Genomic DNA, 25,803 nt, shown 5'->3' with positions numbered 1-25,803 from the left:
GGGGGGTAAGCGGTGGAGGGGTAATAGGAGAATAAAATATTATCTCAGTCTGCAGTGCTTCTGGGAACCCTACCTCTAGCTGGCAATAGAGTTGCATCACCTTCTACCACGGGCTATTTTTTGCCGTCACAAACATGGCTTTCCCGGGAGCCTTCTGTATTGACGCTGTCCATGGAAATAAGTCTTGATGTAAAGCAATTGCTAATCCACTGCTAGGACTATCAGGTGGCAGTGAGCAGCTGAACATGCCTTTCTCAACATTCACCTCATGCTTGTACATTATTCAAAGGAGAAAAAATAGCTTCGTCCTTAGGGAGGCTGAAATTGCTAGTTTCTTTGCTGTTCTAAGGAAAGTGAGTGCTAAAGAATAGAAAGACATAATACAAGGCACCAGGTCAGTTGTACTGCCTAGCAGGGCCAGACATAAGGGACCCAACCTAGTCTGTCCTCTCAATACAGGGCACAGCAGTAAGACAATGTTCTGCCTGAGGAAAGCAGCCTCAGTTTGAAAGTTACCTCTAGGATCTCTTAGGCAGACTAGATAGAGGAATGTTTAGCCCAAGGAAAAAAGGAAAGACAGACTTAACAATTGCCTTGCAATATTATCTGGCCTGGGGAAAACATCTAGCATTTGGAGCAGAGAATTAGAAGTCAGCGTCTGTGTGCTTTATTTCTGATTCAGTCTAGTAACTTTTCCGTGTCTTCATTTCACATTCTGCCCCCCAGCTAAGTAACTTTTAAAAACCTGTTTTATTTCTAGGCTCAGAGAAGTGTAAATTAGTCAATCATACTGCACACTGAGGTGCTCATATGAAAACAAGGGGTTTTTATTACCTTGTTTTTAATGTTATTGGATAGATCACAGCTGTGAAATCAGGTAACATCTTGTTCTGCCTTCCTGTTTGGTTATGAAATACTCCATGTGTAGCAGAAACCAGGAAAGATATTCACAGTTAAGATTACTTCAGGTCCATCACCCGTATAAATTTTCAGTACATTATTCCACCTGGGAAGTTATTGACTAGTAAGGATCCCACTACAAGGAACTGTTCCTACAGCTGTTTTACCAGCTCCTGCTTGTCCTCCTTGCAGCCCTCCACTGCCGATACATAAAGAACAATACATTCTACCAACGCTCACCAGCTGTTGCCAGACATGGACAGCCTTGCTGGATTAAGTACCTGCAGTGAAAACATCATACGAAAGCCAATGTAGACAAGTCCTTCCTGAGCTTGACAAGGTGAGAGAAATAAATGAGCTACTGACTACACTCTTTTAGGGATATGCTGACTGCAAATTATCTCTGCTGGGTCCTTAATCATATGTAATACGACATGCCTCTATGCCCATGTAGAGATCAGCTGAACAGAGGACTCCTTGGGAGCCCCTCGGAATAAGCACCCTATGCTTGGACACCCAGATAGCTAAGGAGCAAACCAAGCTTCTGTGAGATCTGTGAAAGGCCAGGCCGGGGAAATTTAACACCCAACTTCTTCCCTGACACCATCATTTCCTCTGAGTCTTCTTCCACCAGAGTGTTGAAGAAACCAACGACCTCCACCCTGTTGCCAGCACATAGAGGTGCTAAAGCACAGCTTGTTGTATGGCAGCAGCTTCTATGAGTGACTCCCATACACCAGACCCTTTCCCTCATCTGTTCCTTGGGACATCTTGGCTAAAGTAGACCGCAGAGCCAAAGCTACAATAGGAAGCCCCAGTCCCTGCGGGTCTGACTTGACTGCTTCTTCCCAAGCTAGAGGAGCTAACTCACTTGACATTTGCAGGAATTAGGCTTTTGGAAGGAGATGCAGCATAGGAAGAGGGCATGGGTGAGTGGCAGGGTGCAGAGGACTTACTGGCCTGCTTGGCTTTCTCCACGTATGTGGTGGTTAGGTCATCATCGACCGGATGCTCCACTGGCCCCACCATGGGGATGAGATGGCGTTCTGCTCGGATAGCCTTGGTGGCATGGGGCAGGAGCATCGCCTCTGGAGAAAACTCCCGTCCCTCTGTCAACGGTGGCTGCAACTGTCCTTCGCTCTCCGAGAATGGAGTGCCTGTGCGGCTGCCAGGCGGGCAGGCAGTCTCCGTCCTGGCCCCCCCCTGCGCAGCAGCCTCCGGCATGCTCTCATAGCCACTCTGTTCGGACAGGGACACCTCGTCCTGAGGCGCATCTGCCTTGCTGTTGGTGCTGTCGGGTGGGGAGCGTTGGCTCTTCTTGCGAGCCCGGCGGTGCTTCTCCTGGGCCACATTGTCAGCATCGCTGTCTGTCTCACCATAGTAGGCCTCACTATCCGGCGGGGAGGTGAGGCTCTCCAGGTGCTTCTGTGACCTCCGTGGCTGCGAGGGCTGCGCAGTGGCTGGGGGTCCAGCCGGCTCAGGGCTGAGTAGCTGTGCTGGGGGGCTGAGTGGGGATGGCGGGGAGAGCACTCGCTGCCCTGGAGAAGGGGAGCGCTGGAGCCGTGGGCCGGTCTGGTCCCCACCAACTATCCTGTGGGGAGAAGAAAAAGCCGTGAGTGAGGTCTGGTTGGTGGGGCTGAGCTGGAAGGAATCCTCCACATGTGGGAGAAGGGTAAAGATCGAGCCAGTTTCAGGTGTCTTTCAGGTGGTACAGAAACCTGAAGTGCAGACATCAGCTACGTGCTATCATCCTGATTTTTCTGCTTCCTGACTCTTTGAAAACCAGGTGTTAAACACTCGAAAAATCAGAATACCGTGAGAGTATAATAATCTACTGAGCCAGCTTATTCATCTCCCCAGTGATTTCTCCTGGGGAGGTGAATGCCTGCATAGCAAACATTCCCTAGAACAGTGGGACATACCCCTACAGCCTGCTGCTTGCCAGGGGTGGACGGTTGGTACCTTAGCCACCACACTGCACTCCTGCTGCTGGGACTCCACTGTGGAGCTATGACAACTCTGCGGATGCCAGCACCCCCAAACTTCTTTAGTACAGACTGGCCTCCAAACAAAGAAGTCGGTGCTATTTTTTTGGCCTGAACGGGGCTGATTGGTTTTCTCTGGGAACACAAATATAAAATGGGAATAGAGATGTGATCAGAAAGCAATATTTTATATAGTTCTCCACTACCTCAAGATGAAGCCAACAGATTACATTATTTCCAAACCACCTGATCTTGGCTCCCAGAGGGCTGTGAGAAGCCTGCCTTTGTCACTTTGCTAATTCAAAGTGTGCTGATTTTGGCCCATTGGAATTTGCCCAGGCACCTGTTGGCTGCAGATAGGGTGAGATAAGGCCCTGGCAAGGGACCAGGAGCTATTCTGGACACCTTGTACAGGGGGTCACTCACTCATCCCACTTAATCACAGCTAGGGTATAGGGTAAGCACATCAGAAGGCACCTGCGCTTTCCCTGAAACCAAGGGGAAGATGCTACATGCTCAGGCTTTCCTCCTCTGAGTGCTGCCCACCTCTGCCCCCACTTTACATATGCCAGCAACCATCATGGCTGTCCTACTGCTCACAGTGCTTTTCAGGGCTGTAAAAAAATAAGATCTGCCAGCTCCCTTCACCAGGGCCTTATTTCCTGAGGGAGACTTCTGTTTTGGCAGTAGTGTGGACTAGCTGAGTCCTCACACAGCTTTGCTGCCTTTGTCTTTACATGATTCATTTACAGCTTGGGCCTCATCCAGTATGCACTGAGGCAATGGGTTAGCTTAGCACAGGTAGAACTAGGGATGTTACTTGGGACCATTTCTGTGCTTAAATTTGAGCCTGGTCTCCAGAATTCTGCTGGCTTAGAGACTGCCAGAGATACTTCTTCCTGTACAAAGGACCTCAACTACACACCTCTTATCTTTGTGGAAGTCAATTCACACCCTGTTGGACTACAATGGCCTGTTTGCAGGATAGCTCTCATGCTGCCAACATTTCCTTCCATCCTGAGGGGCAGGGGCAGGGAGGTCTTCTTTCAGTTCAGCGCCAGGGCCAGGCACTCAGGAAAGCAGCACAGAGACAGTGCAAAACTTTTGGCCGCCCATGTATTAACCATGGGGAAGTCCTCCTAGTACACCTTGCAGTATGGAGAAACCAAAGACTTCCTGCCTGCCGCCTTTCTGCTAGGTGTGGATAACTGCTGCACTGGGTGAAGCCGCCCATACTGTCACACCACCAGCACTTGGGAGCAGGTTACCTTTTCACGTGGATGTTCAGCATGCCATTGGACGAATCGATGATCTGCATGGCAGTAGCATGGGAGAGGCCAGCACATGACTTCCCATTGATAGATACTAGCACATCATTTTCCCACAGGCCTCCGCGACACGCTTTGCTTCTCTTTCGGATCTGGAAAAGCAGAATAGAGAGGATAGGGATGAAGGGAAGAAGAGCAGCTGTTTAGTTCAGTTGCTTGTATCCTGCTGGCCCTTCTATTGCTGTCTGCCTGACAGAATAAAATAAGGCCTAAGACTACTGTGCTGCTAGGGTGGAGGATGTCCTCTTGGGTGAGCCCTGGCTGTGTCTTTCGGTTGCTGTATTCTTGTTAACTCCAAGAGTCATTCTGCTGAGCATAGCTCTGACCTGATTACCAACCCAATTTGAGTCCTTCAGTGCAGGTGAAAGGCTCAAAAACATCCACGTGCCCTTGCCCTCTCATTCCCTACCTAAGTTGTTTAGGGAGTCTTTGTTTTGGAGAGGGAACAGAAACTCTTTCCAGACTGTCCCTGCACATGGCTGTGTGTCCCTCTGTACACCCCAACTGTGCTTCCTTGGTATGATTCCTTGACACTCATGCAGAACTCCTGCAGGCACCATCTTCTGATATTGGGAAAAAGCTGATATTGGTAAAAAATTAGGGCTCTGAGTCACTTCTTGCTGTCAAGCATTCCTACTCTAATGGCTTTGGCCAATGTATTGCTGGACATCTGCATCAGGCCATAATGGTATCTTGTTACCTGAGTGTAAACTTGAAGTAAATCTTTAGCCTTAACAGGAGCTGTGCAGCATATGCATTACTATGTCTGAAAATGGAGTCTGGGTCTATAGTTCCAGGCTAGTTCCTAGATCTGGCCTCTCATGGCCATCTTACACCAGGTGCTTCTTCTCCCTTTTGTTCTATCATCCACCAGTTAGTTAAACTTCTTACTGAAACCCCCAACCCAGCCTAGCCTTTCTGTTAGGGCAAGCAGGCAAATCAAATGCCCAGTCAGCCCAAAACCATGGACGTCTCCAATATAGGCAAGCAATGGGATAGGATAGTCTTGTAGTACAGGTTGGTACCCATAATGCTCTCATTTTGCACATAAAAAAATAGCCGAGCAAAAACACTGGGTCAGGGCAAATCAGGCCCCTGCTGGATTTGTTGATGCTTCTAGGCTATTTCTTCAGATCTTGCAGTTAAGTGAGAGACAAATCAGTGCAGAGCTGTTTAACAGACAGTGCAGTGAACAAACTGTGGCAGATACCTGCAGAGAGATAATACACAGCAGGGCACCTTCTTCCATATCTTACAGCCATTGTGCTTGAGCGATGAGACTCAGATATTAAATTGCACAAGTTACTTTGTCCACACTCCTATGGCAGCCCCAGGAAAGAGAAGTAGGTGTGAGAGGATTGCTGCCCTGTCATTGTTCTTGCAGAGGCAGGAGGGGAGCAGGAAAGGAGAGAGCAGGAGCCCTGAGGAGGTCCTATGGCATGGCTGGCTGGTGTCAGGGCCCAGGCCCTCTGCACCCATGGGGTGTGTGCACACCCAGGGCTCACCACTGCTGGCTTGCATTGGGCAGGCAAGAGCAGCACTCCTCCCAGGTCAGCCTGTCAGCAGAAGATGGAAAGAAGAGGGCTATCCTCCAAGTTGTTTGTGTGTTCACTGGCACTTATCACTCTATAGCCTCTCCAACTTGACCCCAAATTTTGCCTGCATACTTAAAATAGAGACTGGCTCATCCCAGCTGCCACATCCATCAGCTTCTGTTATTTTAGTGCTTTATCTCCCTCCTTGTTAATATAAGCCTGTAATGAGAATGTGTGGGTCTCTAATGAACTACTGCTAAAGAAACACTTTTCTGGTGCTTCCTGATAAATCCCTCAAGGTGCAGCTATTAAGAAGAGAGAGCAGACACATTTTCCAGTGCTGCCTACCAACGCAGCAGGTAATGCAGAGAGTTAGGAAGCTGAAGAGAGGTTAGAACGAGGGTCTTATTCTGGTATTCCCCAAAAGGCCAATTGCTGCTCCATGGCCAAGTGCTTGGTTCTCAGAACTGGATGGGAACACACTTGCTGAGTATCTCTCTCATGATGGAGTGAGGGGACTGTGGGTTAAAGGCTGTCAGCAGGTGCTCAGAGCATTCCTCACATCCCATCATACTCCTCCATGCTCACTGAAAGCAACTGGATGTGGGCTGGTAACGAGCCAGTAAGCTTCCTGCAATCCTCTGGTTCCACAGCACTGCAGGACTTTGCAGGCCAGTATTTGGGATTCCCAGGCAGGGAGGGTAAGGCTGTGTTCAAAACATTGCCTGCTGCTGCTTCAGGCACCTTTAGATCAGAGTAGGCTGGTGGGATGCAAGCTGCTCCACACGGGCTGAGCAAAGTGAACAAGCAATGCATTTCTTTTGTGCCTAGTAAAGATGTTTGGTCTGTGCTCAGATTTTACCAGGGTGGCAGAAGGCCCATGCACTAAAGCAACTGTAGTTACTTCAGTGCTGTTGCAGGAGCCTGCAAACTAGCTCTATAATCCAGGAGGGGACTTCTCCATATAGCACATAAATGTTCCTGATTGATTGTCAGTCTCCCACAGGTTTATAAACCCCTCCCTGGAACTTCTTAATGAATCTGCTTCCCGGGGCAGAGGGAAACAAACTATTCACAGCTTCATTTTAATGACAAACCTCTACCCAACTGCATTTGCCAGGGAGGAAAGCAAAGGGTTTAAAGGCAGAAGAGGATTGTGCAGGGAGAGAAGGAAGAAAGCACAACATAGAGAAAGGACAGTACTTAATCCACAGCAATGACAGCAGGGTGCAGTGTTCCGGAGGCTGGAGAGCCACTAGAGAGAGACCAGCACAAGCCTGCCAGTTTTTTATATGACTGCAAGCACTGTGCTGTGGAAACCTTTAATAACAACCCAAGCTTGCACGTCTCGCTCACAATGAGGGCAGCATTGAGCCTTTGAGGCCCCAGGCCAGGGTAGCTGCCTAGTCCAAAAGCCAGGCTTGCTGCCCACCCTGAAGGTCAGGCTGCCCTCAGGCTCAGCCACTTGCTCCCCATGGCCAAAAGATGCCCTCTCCTGGGCACCTAGTGAGCCACATGAAGAGTCACTATCAGGGAGCTTCTACTTAGGCAGCAGACAGGTTGGAAGGTGTCACCCAGCAGCTGTTCTGAAGAGATGGGAAAGGATGGGAAAAGCGGCATTTCAAAGAGAAATCCTCTCTGCTTCCTGTAGCAGATCCCTGGAGAGTTTTCTTGTGCAAGCGAGAGGCAGCACTGAGGGACTCTGACAAGTGGTCAGGGCTAGCCCCAGACCTGGCCCTGGGGGATTGCATTGTCCGACCTTCTAGCACATACTGCGAGGACTGACCTCTCCTTTTGCAAGGGGAACACCACAAATTCTCTGAGGCTCTTGTAACTAACTGCTTGTTACACTTTCCACTCCATACCTCAGTGGACACACTTCGCCATGGCACACCTTAGCTCACATCAGAGGAATGTCCTTGTTTGGGTTTTAGCTGTGTTTAGGGAGTCACGATTTTGAGGGCCTTACTGATTTGTGCTACTGGAAATACAAATCAGTGTGGAAAACTGGAACTATAAAGTAATGAAACACATTTACTCAAAAGATTGTCCATCTCACTGCTCTCTCAGCAGGACTTCTGTTGTGACAGAAGAGCTCTTGTCAGAAAAGTTTGGGTGCCCACAGCACCCAACTTTCCTTCATTACTTTGCCCTCCACCTCTCATTGATTATATTGAATCAGACAGGAGGACAGAAGCAGCTGAGGGGAAAAAGGGTGAAGGCAACAAATGAGGAGGAAAGGAAGAAGAAAAGGTGTTGAATGGAAGGCCAGTGCTAGGGAAGGCCAGGGCTGAGATCAGGCTTTAACAGTACAATACAAGTTTCCTTGTACAGCCCTGGGGAGACAAAAGGACATGCTGATTATTGTACATGTCTCAGGGGAATTCAGCCTAGCTTTCAGGAACAGAATGCAAGAGAGGAGGGCGTCAGATGCAACTTGGCAGCATCTGTCCTTCAGTAGGGACTATATTTAGATGGTGGTATGTGGGGGGTGAACACACGCTGGGATGCTAAGAATAGAGTGATCCTGATAGTAACTCAGTGGCTTCACCTCTTGCCTGAGTACAGCCCAGGGAACCTGTCTTGAAACTTTGCAACCACCCTCCCTGCTGGCGAGTACCACTTCTTCATAAGAAAGAAAATACGCTGTGGGTAGTCAGAAGTGATTTGCAGTGCATTTTAGGAATAAGCTGTAATAGGTTCATGCCATCTTCCCTCTTGCGTCCCCAAGGCGCCTCCTGCCTCGTCTCATAGGCAGAGCTCAGTCTACAAGGTAGGAAGACAAATTACATTATCAGTCTTCCCCTGATCTCCTAAAATCTTTCTAGCAGCAACCTAGCAAACTCAGGCCGAGTCAGAGTTGTATATTGTATACAGTTCATCTTCCCATCCAATGCACCTTCCACTCTCTGATTGCATCTCTCATCACACAGCTGCCCCCCCTTCCCTCAGCAGCTACAATGCCATGGAGTCCAACACTCCATGGCAACCTGTCAGTGTTTAAATTTCATTCCCGGCCTTATGTGAAATGTAGTCCTGTCACAGAGTTCCCATGGAGAGGTAAGAACTGCCTTGTTGTAGTATAAAGCATTACCAAAAGGGAATGAACTCAGGCAGGCGCTAACCAGCATTTAGGTCTGCTCCTCCCAGAACTTCCTGCTCAGCCGAACTACAAACCCAGTAGTTGCTAGATGCAACTTCTTTCTGAACATCTGTGTTGACATTTTGGTTACTGGAACAGTTTGTTTTTCCCCCAAGGCCAGGGCTTAATCTTTACTTGTGCAGGGAAGGACACCCCTGTGGCTAAAGCACTAGAGGGGGATTCAGGACACCTGGATGATTTTTTTGTGTGACCTTGGAGAAAACACTGAGACTGTGAGCCATAAATGACAGCAGCCTGTAAACCAGGACATTTTTCAACAGTCTTTTGCTCTGGCTCTTAAATTTTCTTTGTTTCAGCTGCCCACCTGAACACAGAGATCCAGTAAGATACTTTTTCTATGTCTTGTCTATTAAGTATGTGACTAACATCACATCTTCATGGCAATGCCATATTTTTATTGGAAGCTATTTTACAGGAGAATATTCACTCTAATCCATTATAATTACACTAACCATTACAATTACATTTCTCTATTTAGTTCCAATAACTTCCTGACCAAACACCATATTCCTGTTTAAGAGGTGACACTGGATGACTTGCCTCTTGGTAAAGTAGGTCCAGTGTCTCTGCAGACTTACTTCACAGGTCATCCACAGTGAAGCTTAATTAGGGATTCTTTACGTAGAGAAAGAAGGGAAAGAACACACACTTTCTGGAATGAACACAGCAAAGGATGGTGGTGAAAGAAGGTACCTTGAGTGGCAGGACAGACTTGGGTGGCTTCTGGGCAAGGGGTTTAGAGAGGAAACTTGGTTGTGGCAGAGGATGCTGGTGCTGGCCAATTGATTAAGTACATACATGACTACTGTAATATGTTAGCACTTAGAGTGTACTGGTGAGGGGGATATTGCTATCCCAGTGTGGGAAAGAGAGAACTTCTTCGGTGCACTAGACTTAATTCTGATTTGTACTGGGGGTACAAGCTGATAAAAAAAAACAAATGCAAGCAATCAGGGGTTGTTAGTTTTCTCTCTCTGTTGAAACCAAGTGCTTCAAAAAGAGCATTTTGTCATGATAATACAAGGGGGGGAAGAGAAAAACAACCCCAATCAATCCACCTTCTTTGCTTAAGCAAGGAGTTTAACACAGGGCTCATTGTTGGCAACAAGTATCTAGCTAGAGTTGACTGCAGGTAGATAAAAAGAAGCTTTATCTCCATGGCCTTTTGTTACTTGATGGGATATTAGCTGAAAAGTGAGTGAAGTGTAATACCAGTGACAAGGAATAATGCCACATGTAATAAATATATAGTAAAAGTACTTGATAAGCATTTTACTCTCAACAGACTAAACAGCAGGTTTATCAAGGGTTTTATATATGAAGCAAGGATTCAGAAGGAACAGATATGTTTGTCAAAAAGCATGAGTCCCAGTGCCCACATCTAGCTGCTGAGACAAAAGGAATTGAGTGTTCAGAAGAAACATGCTTATACATGTCTCATGTAGGTCCTTTTCTAGAGGCTCAGCCTTGCTCCTTTTGATATAAAAGATTTTAGGATCAAAATCTAAGCAAATTAGAGCTCATAAGCAAATCTAGCCACCAAAATGTCTCTTTACAGTGACATGCACTGAACTGGGACAGGAGTGAGAGAGCTTTGAACACAGGTCACAATCATTCAGAGACATGGCTTCAGTCCTCCGGAACAAGGTGTTCTCAACCTTAGCACTGCATTCTGGTACTGTGTTCTAAAGGGCAGCGAGGATATGCAAGCTCTGAACAAAACCCTTACTCAGAACAGAGGACTCTTTTCAGCTCCTATCAATTGTTGAACAGCAGCAATCTTTCTTAAGTATAATATGCCTCCACAGTACTTATGCTGAGAGAGGGCAAACCAGAAGAAGACATACCTACTATTATTTTGATAGGATGTGGATATTACCCAAGACAAAAATAACATGTTTGCAAAAAGTTATTGTACACAGCATTCATCATATTTGCAAGTGTGGGCTACTGTACCAAAACACAGCACTCAAAAACCCTAAGTGGGCCTCTCAGCAATGGTCTGAGGAGGATAAGCACCATTGCTCTGCAGCAGCAAGGACAGGATCAGCCACAGGTACAGCTTAGACAAGTAACCCATTCACCTGAAGCATTCCAGCGGAACTTTGGTACAGAGACCTTCCTGTGCCTTGCAGCATCTTTGTAGGCATCTTGTAGGTACAAATATACAGGAAAAAACAGGCTCAGCCTTCAGAGGTGTATTCAGTAGTTCTGGCAAGTAGCAGGTTGAACAATGCCAGTGAATGAACCTGGGCTCTGGACCACAATTGCCTGTTTAGTAGCATTAAACTATTGAAATTATCCTTGGCACATATTTGGCTCAGGCCAGCTAATGCTCTTCCAGAACAATTCCCAGGCACAGTTTGGGAGCTAGAACTGACCATTCCCAGAGCCACTGCCTGTGGGCAGCTTGCATGTGGCCATCTTGTTTGGGAGAATAGAAGAGGTTAATTGCTGGGCTTTGTTCCACTCTGTAGCAGTTGGCATCAGTGCCAGAGAGTGGTCCCAGGTACCTTTAATGCACCAGGTATAGATGTAGCTTGTATGGTTTAATCACGACTGCTGATTGTCATCTGTCAAGAGATTGTTCCGGGACTCCTTCCTGCTAATGGGCAAATAGGATGTAAAGTTGGAAACTGCCCAGACTCTTCACCTCTGCAAGGAGGAGAGGAAAAACTTTTCTAGCAGTGTCCTTCAAACAGGAGTCTTAGACAACTTGTAGAAGCAAAAAGCATGGGGCAGCACAGCTGTGGTCACATGGCAGAGGAGAAACCATTCAGAACAGTAATGTGTGAAAAGACCAGGAGCCGACATCACACTTTGTCATGGGCATGATTGCCTCATGTCCTTTTTTGGGGAGGTAAGAAGCGAAAAAAAGAATAAACACAGAGTGAAGTAGCTTGGGCAGTGAGAAAGGAATAGTTTAACAAATGGTTAAATATTATCTGAGAGTAAACATAGAGTATAAATCAAGATTCTAATAGTTAGAGGGAACGGCATAACCACCGATCCAGTCCATCCACACAGTCTGCTCTCTGTACTTGCTTTGGGAGGTTGTTCCTGTGTAAGGCTACTTCCCTTGAGGTAGCTCCAAGCCACCATGAGGCACAAGGAATTGTGAACCAGATCATTAGCTGAACAATCAGCAATGGTGATTTGCAACCATGATAATATAGTTTTCTGTTTAGGCTATTTACTTATCTTTGTCCTGGAGGTCCTATTTCACCATCTCTGCAGGGAAGGAAGAGCAGAACTCCTTGGACCCCCCCCAACATTCTCCCAGCGCACAGTGACTGCTGGGCCTAGCTGCTCCTTGGGAAGTTCCACCGGTGCTGCAGCCTGTGCTCCCTCGCTGGCAGCCAAGGGTGGCACCTGCCTAAGTGCCGAAAGGCCATAAAACATGTCCAGGAGCACTCCCAAAGCTGCTTGAGGCACTCTTTCCACAGTGCTGGCAGATATATTTGGCCCTCCAAAACCAGCACTACTGACTCCTATAGACTAGGCTGCCAGCAGTGCATTTTTAAGGTGCGACAGTAAACATTTGTGAAAACAGATAAAGAACAGCCTGCCCACTGAAAAGGGGAGAGGAAGAGAAGGTGCTTGCAAATCTGGAAGTCATCAGACCTATTTGGGCTAGAGCTGGCACCTCTAGCAGGAATAATGTCACATGAGCAAAAGTGAATGGGACAGAGCAGCCAGGCTGTGGGTCACAGGGACCAGCAGCACAGCATACAGGCAGCAAGGATATCTGGCAGAGGAGACAGTAGGAACAGTGAATTGTCAGCAGAGAAACACACAGGAGAAATTGGGGATATGGGAGAAAGAGGTAAAAAGGAGGTTGTGATGAACTGTTCTTAAACGACACAATTCTTGATTTTAGAAGCTATACAATCCTGTGTCACTGCTCCCCTAACAATTCACTCCATTGCTGGAGTATTTGTATAGAACAGTGAACTGAAAGAAGCCCCTTGAGTTATCAGAGCCAATCCCCCATTGTTTCAGATGCCGTATTGTTTACTCCAGTTCATAAACTGATTGCAAAAGGTTTTCAGTTCTTCCAGATTGTAAAGTTGTTGCTGAACCTTCCTGGTTAGTCGTTTTGTGCACATTTGAGTGGTGAAAGTGCTGTCCTATATTTGAACAGTGCTGCTGGTATTTGCCCAACATCTATTCATAGACAGCAATCATATCTTTCAACCTTCGCTAGGTCAAAGAAGCCTTCTCTCCTCCCCTCCTTTTCTATAGCTGCTCTACCTTACTCACATTCATTTTTCTTGAAAGTGGCTGGCTCCATAGGTGGGATATTTCCAGTGAATTCCCACTTGTGCATTAGACAATAACACCAATGCCTTCCTATCTCAGTTAGATATGGCTACCTGAGGCTCATTTGTTTATGTTTGCCTTTTTTTCAGAGATGCACTATTTTGCTGGCTCATTATCCACTTGTGATGCACTAATACACCCAGGTCTTTCTCCTCTACTATCAGTACCAGCTGGAAAGCCTCCACTTAGTTCTTCAGTATTACTCATGCACCGGATTATGCTGGAAGTACAAGTGCCTTCCTTACTTTGTATAGTAAGTAACTGGGTTTCCCTCTCATGGAATAAATCTTGCTTTGTAGCAGGATGCTAAAGGCAGGTTTGCATGCACTTGCACCACCTTAAAGCTGCCCTGTTCATCGTCGTAAAAATTATTTCCCTAATATAGTTCCATGTTATGTTTCTACTTTGCTTGCTTATGGGCTTAATGCCTATGTCCTGTCTTACGACTTTTCTCAGACTAGCTATTTTACATTTTGTTTAGTTTCAAGTGCATTTCATGCACATATACTTATTGCAAAGAAATCCTCCAGAAACCTGACAGTATTGTTCTCCCTTACTCTCTTTTCAGAATGGGTGAATCTTCTCATCATTTATAACTTCTCCTCGCAAGGAATGCTGTACATGTCAAGACCATGTACTTTTCCTTCAGCCTTTCTAAAATAAAAATTTGCCATCTATAGATCCTTTTTGTTTCTTGCTTTTATGCTTGTTTTCTTTGTTTCCTTATGACTGTTTTTGGCCAAAGATTTGTTGTGTTGCTGTGTGCACCACAGCTACAGAGCTATAGGAAATCAGCTTTATTTTGGTAAGGGGTAGTGTAAAATTCCACTATACTTTATCTGCTTCACTAGGCAAGAGTTAAAAGATTGATTAGGAATCACAATAAGCCAAATATGAATGCACAGTAGTTCAACTGATTTCACTTAGAATGATACTGCTGTAACTAAGAACAAAATGGACATTTTCCTTTCCTTTTTGGGTTCTTTACTCCTTATTTTCCCCTTTATTTGTTTCTCTAGTTCTCCATATTCCAACCTTTCCTAATTTCTGCAATTACTCATGTCCTCTGTCAATGTTTGATCCTGCTGTGTATCTGCCTGCTGAGCATATAAATGTCTGCTGTTCTTTCAGCTTACTAAGTTGATATTTTAACACAACCCTAATTTAAAAAAACATCTATTCTTTCTTACTGAGGGGTCCCCAGACACTAATAAATTTTCTTTTGCTTCTTCTTTGTCTCACCCTCGACTCTTACAGAATCTGTTTTTATGAGACTGAATTGCTATGGTACCTCTTTCATATACACATCAGGATGGTATTCTTCATATACACATCAGACATTTTTAGCACCCAGACACTGCAAATGATTGTTTGGGTGGAACAAATAGTCAGTATGTGCTCTTGTAGGCAAGTTTAAGACAAAAGGACATTTGCAGTTACAGATCTGGAACCATATAGTCAGTTGGCATTAATACTAGCATTTCAGTCTTGCTTATGTTATTGAAATTTGAGCTTATTCCTCGATATCCACTGGGCACTGCTGGAAGAAGCAATGTGTGTTTCCCTGACACTGAGGCAAGCAGAGCTGGTAAGGCTCTGTAAGGTTACTTGAACACAAAGCTAGTTATGTATGACTCAAGAGGCTGTCCACAAGATACATAACTCCAGCACCTTGCTCTAGGCATGTCCGTGAACACATAACCTGTCGGGGGATGCAACGAGCCTACGGAATTCCTGACAGTTCGAGAACAGCGCGACCTTGAGCAGCTTGTAGTGTATCCTTGAGAGTCTGGAAAGATCCGAGAAGACCAGTACAAAAACAAGATAGTGATAAGAAGAACCGTCCTAACGAACTCACCAATCATGAATTGTTAGTTACTAACCAAACCAATCATATACTAACACATACTCAAAAGAACGGTATAAAAAGGTGTGTTAGAACAATAAAGTAGCCATTTTGCATGATCTATTACTTGTCGTGTCCGTCTCTACTGCGACAAATGGTGACCCCGATGCGTCTGAGCGAACAGATCATTTAAAGGCAATAAATCCAGCACTAGCAAGAAGTATACCGGCGGCGACGAGCGCTGCGAAAGAGTATACGGGCAGCGAGACAAGCTGCGGAGACGGAGCCCGGTGAAGCTGAGAGCAGTGGAATCTGCCTGGTCCGGACCTGAGCCTAGACACCTAATAAGGTGAGCCACCGGGGACAAAACTGTTAGAATGGGGCAGCAATTAACACAAGAAAAGGAGACGATTTTGTCTACCTGGAGAGCCCTATTAAAAAGAAAAGGGGTTAAGACCCCAGAACAAAGCTTGAAAAGGATTTTAATATGGTGTAAGATGCAAGGCTTTCAAGCCACAACAGTTACTGCATTCAGTGTGGGTGTGTGGCAAGCAGTGGGATGTAAAATGTTTGGTGAAATCTCTAAAGGACAGAAAGAGCTGTGTATGTTGGCGATCGTATGGTGTCTATTACGCGAGACCCTGAAGGAATGGACAGCAGAATGTGATGCGAAAGATCAGCAAAAGAAAGCTGAGGACTCTGACAATGTTAGCAATGAAAAAGTTTCTGCTCAAGTAACAGCTGCAGCCAATGCTGCAATCTCAGCAGTTGCGGGCAGAAAACCCCTCACGGGCAAAATCAGATCATACCCTTATTCACCTCCTCCTCCTCCTACGCCATTAATTACTCTACCGGGCGATGAGGGGCCCTCCTCACCTACTGGTGCGGCGGCAGAAGGGGTGACTCCATCAGCCCCCGCCGAGGAGAATGATGTGGCGATTAACACCGAGCCGGACAGTGTGGGCCGTACTGAAATTGAGGGCCGAAAGGACGGTGAGAGTCAAACTGAGTGTGAGGGCCGAACGGAAAGTGAGAGCCGAAATGAAACTGAGGCAGAAAAATCTCTAACTGACACTATGCGATCTCTGCAGCTCACAGATAAAACCATACCGAAGGAACCCCTGCTGGGGGCTCTCCCTCCATCCACAATAACTGTGGTCCTGAGATCCCCTGATCAGTTCTGGGAGGGAGTTAGAAAATATGCTGCCGACTCTGGCAACTGGGATCTAGTAGAACGCCTCAGCCCGTGCTCTCTAACACCGACGTTTCTAAAGCCTCTAGATAAAGCAGCAGAGGCTCCTGTTACATTTCCTGTTTTCAGAGCTGCTCCAGGCACAAACCGGCACGATGAGCACAATCCAATCAGCTGGAGAGTAGTGCAGGATTTGCAGAATAGAGTACAAAAATACAGAATCAATTCTCCTGAGGTGATGCAACTTATTCGTGTAATCAGCACAGATCTGCTGTGTCCATATGACATTACGCATCTAGCACAGGTGCTGTTTCAGCCCATACAATTGCACATATTTCAATCTACTTGGAGGCAGATGGCATGCACAGCAGCACAGCATAATTTACGACTGCTACAGGGTGACCTGAGATTAGGCCTTGGAGAGGATGCTTTGCTTGGTGAAGGGCAGTATAGTAGCCCTCAGCTGCAGGCTACATGGCCTCCGATGGCTCTCGAACAAGCACAAAATATAGGCCTTATGGCAATGAAGCGAACCATGGACATGGCAGCTCCGAAGCAAAAATATGCCACTATCTGCCAAGGCCCCACAGAACCCTTTTTACAATTTGTAGAAAAAATATCTGCCGCCCTGGAAAAACAGGTAGAAGATGAGGTCTTAAGGCAGATTCTATGCAAACAGTTGGCAAGAGATAATGCTGATGAGGACTGTCAAAAGATCATACAGGCTTTACCAGGAGACCCTTCTGTCCCTGACATGGTCGCTGCATGTTCTAACGCTGGGACACTGGAACACACGGTGACCACCATAGCCAATGCTATGAGAAATTCTGGACAGTGCTGTGGGTGTGGCAGTGAAGGGCATATCAATGTAACTTCTCCACACAAAACATCACCAGGTCACATTTGTGCGATGGTTTCGACCCCCTACCCACCAGTGACAATCCCTAAAGGTACTCGTATTGCTCAATTTGTTCCTTTTTCGAGTTCTATTTCAAGAGCAGGACAGCAACTGCGATGCGATGGAGGCTTCGGCTCTACGGGACCCCCTCAGTTCTGCTGGTCTCAGACTGTCTCGTCATCCCGACCATGTATGACGTGCACGCTGTCGAATCACGGAAGATCGCCGACTACAGTAAGGCTTGCAGGGCTCCTGGACACCGGAGCCAATGTGACTATTACTGCCGATTGTCTGTGGCTGTCCACCTGGCCCACAGAGGAGGCTGGTATGGGAGTAGTGGGGCTGGGAGGCTCTGCGCAAGCAAAGACGGCAGACACACCAGTTCTGATTACCGATCCTGAGGGCCAACAAGCAGTTATTAAACCATATGTGACGGCAGCTCCCCGCAATTTATGGGGGAGGGATTGCTTGTCGCAGTGGGGGGTGAGAATTACCACGGATTTTTAACGGGGGCCACTGTGCTGCAGGGTGTTAGACAACCCATGCTTGTTTTAACCTGGTTAACAAATAACCCTGTGTGGGTGGATCAGTGGCCCCTACCAATTGAAGAATTAAAGGCCCTGCAAGAATTGGTAGCAGAACAACTAGCTGCCAGACACATTGAACCATCTCACAGCCCATGGAATACTCCAGTGTTTGTGATAAAACAGAAATCAGGTAAATGGTGATTTTTGCATGACCTGCGGTAAGTCAATGCTGTCATGGCCATGATGGGGACTCTGCAACCAGGCATGCCTTCACCTGCCATGATCCCTCAAGATTGGGAAATCATTGTCATGAACCTTAAGGATTGTTTTTTTACAATTCCATTAGCTTCTCAAGATGAAGAAAAATTTGCATTTTCTGTGCCTTCTATCAATCATGCGGAACAAGCAAAAAGATATCAATGGAGAGTTCTGCCGCAGGGCATGAAAAATTCACCAACCATTTGTCAATGGTTTGTTGCACAAGCTCTGTCACCTGTAAGGGAAAAATTCCCCACTAGTTATTGTTATCACTATATGGATGACATTCTGTTAGCATCAGACAACAAGGAGCAGTTGAATGACATGAAAAATTTGGCCACAAATTCGCTACGACAATATGGGTTGGTTATTGCCCCTGGAAAAGTGCAAGAAATAGCACCCTGGAAATATTTGGGAATGGCAATTACAAACATGCAGGTTGTGCCCCAACCTGTGAAACTTAATCTTGCGGTTAAGACACTCAATGATGTACAGAAATTAATGGGATCCTTGAACTGGATCAGGCCCTATCTTGGACTGACCAGTTCGCAGTTACAACCTCTCTTGGACTTATTAAAACATTCCAATGATCCAACAGAACCCAGAATATTGAATACGGAAACGTTAAATGTAATTCACATGGTGGAACAATGTATATACTAGAAATTTGTTTCTCGAATTGATCTGTCTCGATTGGTACAATTCTTTGTGCTAATTGCCAAAACTGTGCCATTTGGTGCTTTGGTGCAGTGGAATTCTGAGTGGGATGACCCATTACGTAATTTAGAATGGATGTTTTTGTCATTCCAGCCATGAAATACTGCTCCTGGCTTGTTTGAACTTATTGCTGATGTAATCATAAAAGCCAGAAAACGCTGTGTAGAACTAATAGGACGTGATCCAGCTACGATTGTTTTACCTGTTCAAAATTGGTACTTTGAATGGTGTCTGGCAAACAATTATGAGCTGCAAGCAGCTATGGCGGGTTTTCAAGGACAGATTTCGTATCATCTACCGTCGCGCCCGCTCCTGAAACTTGCTCGAGAAATACCATTTGGTCAGAAAAACTTAAGCCAGCCGGAACCTGTGAAAGGCCCTACTGTCTTCACAGATGGTTCTGGAATACCGGGTAAAGCAGCAGTAGTATGGTATGAAAACAACAACTGGAACGGCAAAGTAGTACATCAAAATGGTTCTCCACAAGTGGTAGAGCTGCGTGCAATGGCTGTTGCTTTTTCTATTTTTTCTACTCCTGTAAATATTGTAACTGACTCAGCATATGTAGCTAATTTAGTTTCTCGACTAGACAAAGTGGCTTTGACCATGTCAGACAATCAATTATTATTTGATGTGCTTTTAGAACTCTGGAAAAGTATTCACCTACGAATAGAACCTTATTTAATCATGCATATCCGGAGTCATACCACTTCACCAGGTTTTTATACGGAAGGTAATGCTAGAAAAAAAAAAACAAAACCAAAAAAACCAAAAATAAAACAAAAAGGGGGAATGGTTGGGGAACCACCATAGGCATGCCTAGATAAAGCAGTTTATGTTCTTACCTTTCTCCGTTACTGGGACAATTCTTCCCTACCTCCTCTTTCTCAACACTTCTCTCTTTTCAACACAGAATTTACAAAAGGGTATCAAAGTACATGTTAAAGATTTAGTTACTGGTCAGTGGAATGGACCATGTGAGCTATTAACCTGGGGGCGAGGTTATGCTTGTGTTTCCACAGATGCAGGCCCACAATGGACTCCCGCTCGATTTGTGCGACCGTCATCATCTGGAACATCCCAGAGGGTGCGGCAATATAAATACCACCTCAACCAAAAAACTAAGTGTAGGTCACCTTGGCCAATATAACAGGTCAAGATTCTCTGTGTATTGCAACCGCACCACAAAGCCCATGAACCAATAGACAGGATGGCTATGACTCGTGCAGCGCGCCTGGCCAGCGAGCGCATGCGTCATAGGTTGCAACTGAGGCGGATTTTGGCACCCGCTGGCCACGTGTGTTGAAATCCGTTCCTCTGCAAATGTATAAATACCGGGATTTTCTGAAGAGCATCAGGCTGGTGTACAGCAAGGCCATCGTTGCCTCCGTGGGGACGCCCACGCAAAGCCGGCACCTACCGATTGCTGGGCTGAGTTCGCAGAGCAAGACAGCACAAGAATGTACAGATGGTTCATCTACCTCACAGTCCTCAGATGGACGTAGTCATGGATACCGCCGCAAACCAAAGAAAACATCTGGATGACCCTGGCTGATGTGACCGGACAAGATTGCTTATACCTTAGTACAGTAACACCAAGCAATCCTTTTTTTGCAGGTTTAATAGGGGGTTACACTGACATCAACAGAGTTTAAGAACTTATTGATGGAGACCCCTGTGCAGCAGGTCATGGACTCAATGGATGGGAATGCCTGGTTTCCACGAATTGGGCATTCACCCTCATTGCCACCCCAGGAATCACAAATTCTGGGGTCCCTGAATACAGACTGGTGTAGTATTATCTGATTTACTGCTAGCCTTTGATAGTGTCAGACATGCTACGCTACAAAATAGAGCTGCAATTGATTTCTTGCTTTTAGCACAAGGACATGGTTGTGATGAGTTTGAAGGGATGTGTTGTATGAATTTACCCGATCACTCAGAATCCATTTTCAGTAGTATTCAACAATTAAAGAAGGGAGTCAGGAAGCTGACAGAAAGCGATGAATTAGATTGGCTGACGAAGATGTTCGAGGGTTGGGGATTGTCTGGATGGTTGATATCTCTGCTCAAGACTGTGGGGGTAGTGATCTTGGTTGTGATAACTATGCTCCTGATGTTACCCTGTCTTTTCAGCCTTCTGCAAAGGGCCCTGCAGAGGGCAGCCAGGACAATATCTTTAGCACAAATACAAAAAGGGGGAATTGTCGGGGGATGCAACGAGCCTACGGAATTCCTGACAGTTCGAGAACAGCGCGACCTTGAGCAGCTTGTAGTGTATCCTTGAGAGTCTGGAAAGATCCGAGAAGACCAGTACAAAAACAAGATAGTGATAAGAAGAACCGTCCTAACGAACTCACCAATCATGAATTGTTAGTTACTAACCAAACCAATCATATACTAACACATACTCAAAAGAACGGTATAAAAAGGTGTGTTAGAACAATAAAGTAGCCATTTTGCATGATCTATTACTTGTCGTGTCCGTCTCTACTGCGACAATAACCCACAGGGAGTTGGATGGCACAGAAGCTCTGTGGCAGCTGGATCCAGCGTGTGAAGATCCAGCTGCTCTTCTACCCCTTTGTGTGGCTGGACTGAAGTTTAGAATTGATCCCTTGCTTGGTCAAATGGTTTGAACTACAGCTATGCATCCTTTCAGTCTGAAGAAAAATGGGTTCACACCCCACTTCCAACATGTTTGTTTACTTTAATTAGTTGCGGCCAGTTGAATACTTTGCGCTAGAAAGGACGGTTTAAAATGCATATGCTCACTGTAGGTTCTGAGTTAGCTGCAATTTGAAAAAAGCCAATCATTTAAGCCATCGTTGTGAACAGCTTATGACAGAACAATCAAGAAGAGGCCGACCGATGTATTTGAAGAAGATAGAGAATAATGCTGAAAACATTCTAATGTCATTACATACCGTCTCATCTCAAAAAAAAAAAAAAAGAAAAAGAAAAAAGAAAAAAGAAAGCATAGAGTAGACCTGAAGAATTTTCAGGAAAACAAAAAAAGGATACCAAGAACAGCAATTAGTGATTGATTTTATCATAATCTCCACATACAGAAACAATAAAAAGATGATGATGACGTAAACTTCAGAAAGAAGAAAGGCAAGAAGACCTATGACTGTGTAAATCAATCATGTAAGATGATGAATTATGCAGGGCTTTGTAATACAACAAGAGTGACTCAAAACAGGAAATCCCACTTCGTGCAACATTTCGTCTTTGGAATGCCTGGCTGCTTGATGTTATCAAATCTTCATTAGGAAACCATATAAGATTTAGTCAGACAAGTAAAGCACTAGTTGTTCACAAATAATTATCTGTTTATGTGTAGGGTAAACCACCAGGACTGTCAATTCTTATGTACTTCGTAGGGCATGCTGATAATCAGCTGGGGTGAAAGAATTTCCCTCCGTATTGCACTACTAGAAAATTAGATGCGTTCGTGAAGTTTACAACTTCCTCTAAAACACCTGCAGGAAACGGGAAGCAGAAGATGGAGCGACCATTAACCTAGTCTGGTCTAGCAATTCCCGCATCTCTACGTTAACTAAAATGTATATCATTTATATATAACTTGTTATACTTGATTCATTTCCCAAATTAGATTTTTATCACTCTTTTTCATCCAGAAAGGTATACAGAAACAATTTGACTTGGCATCTGATGGTAAGCATCTTTCCTTAGTGTTACTACTATGACTTTTCTAGTCTAGAAGTTGAAATTGCCTAAAATGATGCCACTGGAATCCCCTGAGACACCAACCGTATCCACTCATTTATCTCCTGTCACCTATCAGATATTCATGCCTGCATGTCCTATCACATTTTTCTCCAGGTTCATCCATGTTCCTGTTCTGTCCAAATAGCTTTTGCTGTAAGAACAGTATTTCTGTTCTGCTAAGCCAAAGTTTTCCTGGTCTCATATGAACACTTCTCTTTCTCCCCAAGAGTCCTTTGCCAGCAATCAGCTTACTAATAGACCCTCTCATTTATCTCATCTGTCTTTCCATAAACACACAACACATTCTTCACCCTACTAATGAACACTGTGTTGTTATTTGACCCTACCTCTGCTAGGCAGGCTCAATCTCAGTGACACCTCCCTCTGACCACACTTCCCAGTGCTACCCAATGGCACCGATCTCCTGGATGGAGGCCGAACAGAGCAAATTGCTAATCCACATGAGTCCCAGCCATTACAAACCTATAGAGAAACAGACAACACTGCCCTGTTTCTCTATGCTATATCATACGGCTACAATCTCTGGTCAGGCTTCTTTAGCAACGGGACCATTCCCATCTCTGGCTCCTAAAATATCCAAACGGACAGTGCTAATGAAGTCAGAGTTTTGGAACACGCTTTGCAGGCAGCATTTTGGCTTCATCCTGCTGGTGTCAATAGCAGAATCCCAACTGCAGAAGGATGAAGGGTTGATCTTTCAACTGAAAGAGCTGAAAACTGAGATTCAAACGTCTACTCTCCGCGTTGTGAGAGGAGGACAATTAGGTTACTCCATGACTCCTGGGGGTTTATTCTCTTCCAAGCAGTTTACATTCAGGTATGATCTTCCTGGGTTCCTGGTAAGGATCCATAAATCCTTTCTTTGGAGACTGTTTAAATGATGTTGCCTTTAAGACAGTGAGTATGTATGGTCACCTGGATGCTGTTAAATTCTGGACAATAATAGCCCAAAATGATAATTACAAAATCAAAGTCCTGCTTGAAGTATACTTTGAGCCTCAAATGGATATCAATTCTATTTTCCAGAATTATTTTTTAATGCAATATCCAAGTATTGTAAAATATATATATATATTTGTATTGCTAGGCTTAAGGTATGACACCCAGTTCTGGGTGAGAGCTACTTCTAGTTAATACCTTTCTGGAAGGGCTACTAATCCTTGAGCAATATTCCATTCACCTTAAGGTGCAACTTAGCCTGGGTAATGACTAGTTCATGCTGCTGTTCAATCCCGAGTAATCTTTGTAAGACACTCTATCTCCTCCCTCTTCAGTCCCAGTTTCTTGTCTATTGCGGGAAAAAAACGAGAGTCAAAATAATACTAGATCCTACAGAGTTTATGTGGCCACTGAAAATCCCATTTTCCTAACAACCACTGATGCCAGATACCTGTTTCAAGGATATTGTTTTTTTCTCTCCAGCACCTGCAGCTCTGTGAGTATGCACAGAAGTTGTTTTCCTGGAGAAAAATTGTCTTTCGCTATGTAAGAAACATCTACTTCAAGGCCAAGCTATGGGATTCCAAACCATTTGGCAGAACACTACAGGCAAACACTCCTTGACCTAGGGTGGGCCAAATGACACAGAACATTTCATTTTAAAATTCTCTGTCAGAGGCACAGTCTACTTAAGGAAACAGAAGGAGCTGGGCATAGCATTTTTTCATTCCTGCTGCTGGGTGCCTTCCAGTGAGACATCCCAAGATATCATTGTGTCAAGGTTAATGCAGCTGTTATGAGCTTAATAAACAGAGGGCTTTTTTTTCCTAATTTTTAAGCTACTCAGTAGTCTTTATGAAAAAAACAGCAACAGCTGCTTATCAAAAGTAGTGCAACTCAAGGTTCATGTTTATTCCTTTTTTATTATTTAATCGCCCATCCAAATAACTGCTTTCCTTTAATTCTTGAAACAGAACGAATATTTGCTGCTTAGAGCATTAAAAATATTCACTTCAGACAGTACTGAGAAAGTTTCACCAGCAGAAGAGACCCTAAGAAATGTGTGTCTATTTTGAAAGCTGGAATATAATAATCAAGTGTCAGGGACAGTTGAACCGAATTACAAATATGGCTTTTGTTGCTTCGATTTAAATTATTTTTTCCTTAGCTGGATGTCTTGCACAAGTACTGAAGCTTCCACATATGAGCCCTTTTTCCTGCACTGTCACTATGGCTATATCTCTGCTGACAACTGGGGAGAGTTGTACAGATTATGAAGTGTCTGAGCTGTACAGACCTGCACTGAAGCAGGTACTTCACCTGACACTTGTCGCTACCTCAATAGCATCTATTTCAGGACCTGTATCCCACCCCACACCCTGCTTGACAATTCCACCCAAGTTTTCCTTTTAAGATCTGCTGCCACAGTAAGGCTTTCCTGCATTCCTTAACGGCAGTGGAAGATGCCTAGCTCAGTAAGGATATCTGAGTTCAGCAGAACAACTCTGCCCTCACAGTTCACATCTCAAGGTCCTACCTTTGACACTTGAAGGGGTCTTTTCTGCTCTGAACCCCCTTGCAGCCGGAAGCCCCAGGGGGCACCTCCAGACAGAGTGATGAGCATTTCTTCTTCAGCTCCCATGATTTCTGGGCTTTGGATATTTTGTCTTCCCAACTTCAAAACAGACTCCAGTTATTAACAGGTGATATCTGCTACTCCCATCTTCACAATTCACACCACGACTCTGCAGTCCCCCAAAAGGCCCTCTGCTCACTTTCTCCTTCAAGTTCACACACACATAAGAGAAGAGTTGAGACTGTCAAGCCTAGCCTTCCCTGCTCTTCTGGACTCTCAGCTGCTGCTCTGCCTATGATTAGACATTTGATTCTGCTCTTGGTAATGGGCCAGAGTTGTCCTACACACATGTCATGTCAATCTCACCCTCTGTGCCCCCCCACATACACCATGGATCTCTCATCAGAGTGTGGCTGAAAATAGCACACCTCCTGTCTCTCCAGAGCTTTGTCCGACACTCTTAAAGCTGGACGCATTTCAGTAAAAATTTTATTTTCACTTCCCATTCCAAATGCAAATCCTAGTCACCCAGCACTCAGGATTCATTAGTATGAGTTTCAGGCAAGGACATGACACAGCCACAAACTTGTACAAGATCAAATGATAGCACCTGACCCTGAGAAACTGAACAAAACCAGCTTGCAAGTGATGTGTTCTCCACTTGTTTTCTCCGTGCAGCTAGTGTTACTACACAGTAGCACTATCTGTCTGCCCTGAAAACCACAGGCAGACTATAGATGTAATGTGCTCCCTCTGCAGCTTGCAGCTCCCTGGCAACCCCTACGGCCACTCCTAATATTAGACACTGGGACCAGAATAGCCAGGATTAGCTATACAGATGGGATTTAAACAGTTCTCTG

At 45.3% G+C, this 25,803-nt stretch overlaps 1 protein-coding gene across 1 annotated transcript in view; it reads right to left on the bottom strand.

The window, feature by feature from the left end:
* Positions 1–25,216, bottom strand: part of SYNPO2L (synaptopodin 2 like) — a 44,418-nt gene extending 19,202 nt beyond the window's left edge. Inside the window, exons 1-3 of the mRNA XM_075025787.1 lie at positions 24,905–25,216; positions 4,154–4,305; positions 1,857–2,491 (exon numbers count right to left, since the gene is read on the bottom strand). Of these exons, the coding sequence (XP_074881888.1) occupies positions 1,857–2,491; positions 4,154–4,305; positions 24,905–25,009 (892 nt within the window). The 5' untranslated portion in view covers positions 25,010–25,216. The remainder of the gene's footprint in view (positions 1–1,856; positions 2,492–4,153; positions 4,306–24,904) is intronic.
* Positions 25,217–25,803: the final 587 nt, after the last annotated feature.

Source organism: Buteo buteo, chromosome 4, assembly GCF_964188355.1.
Source record: "Buteo buteo chromosome 4, bButBut1.hap1.1, whole genome shotgun sequence".
NCBI lineage: Eukaryota > Metazoa > Chordata > Aves > Accipitriformes > Accipitridae > Buteo > Buteo buteo.
This window is presented reverse-complemented; position numbering and strand designations above follow the sequence as displayed.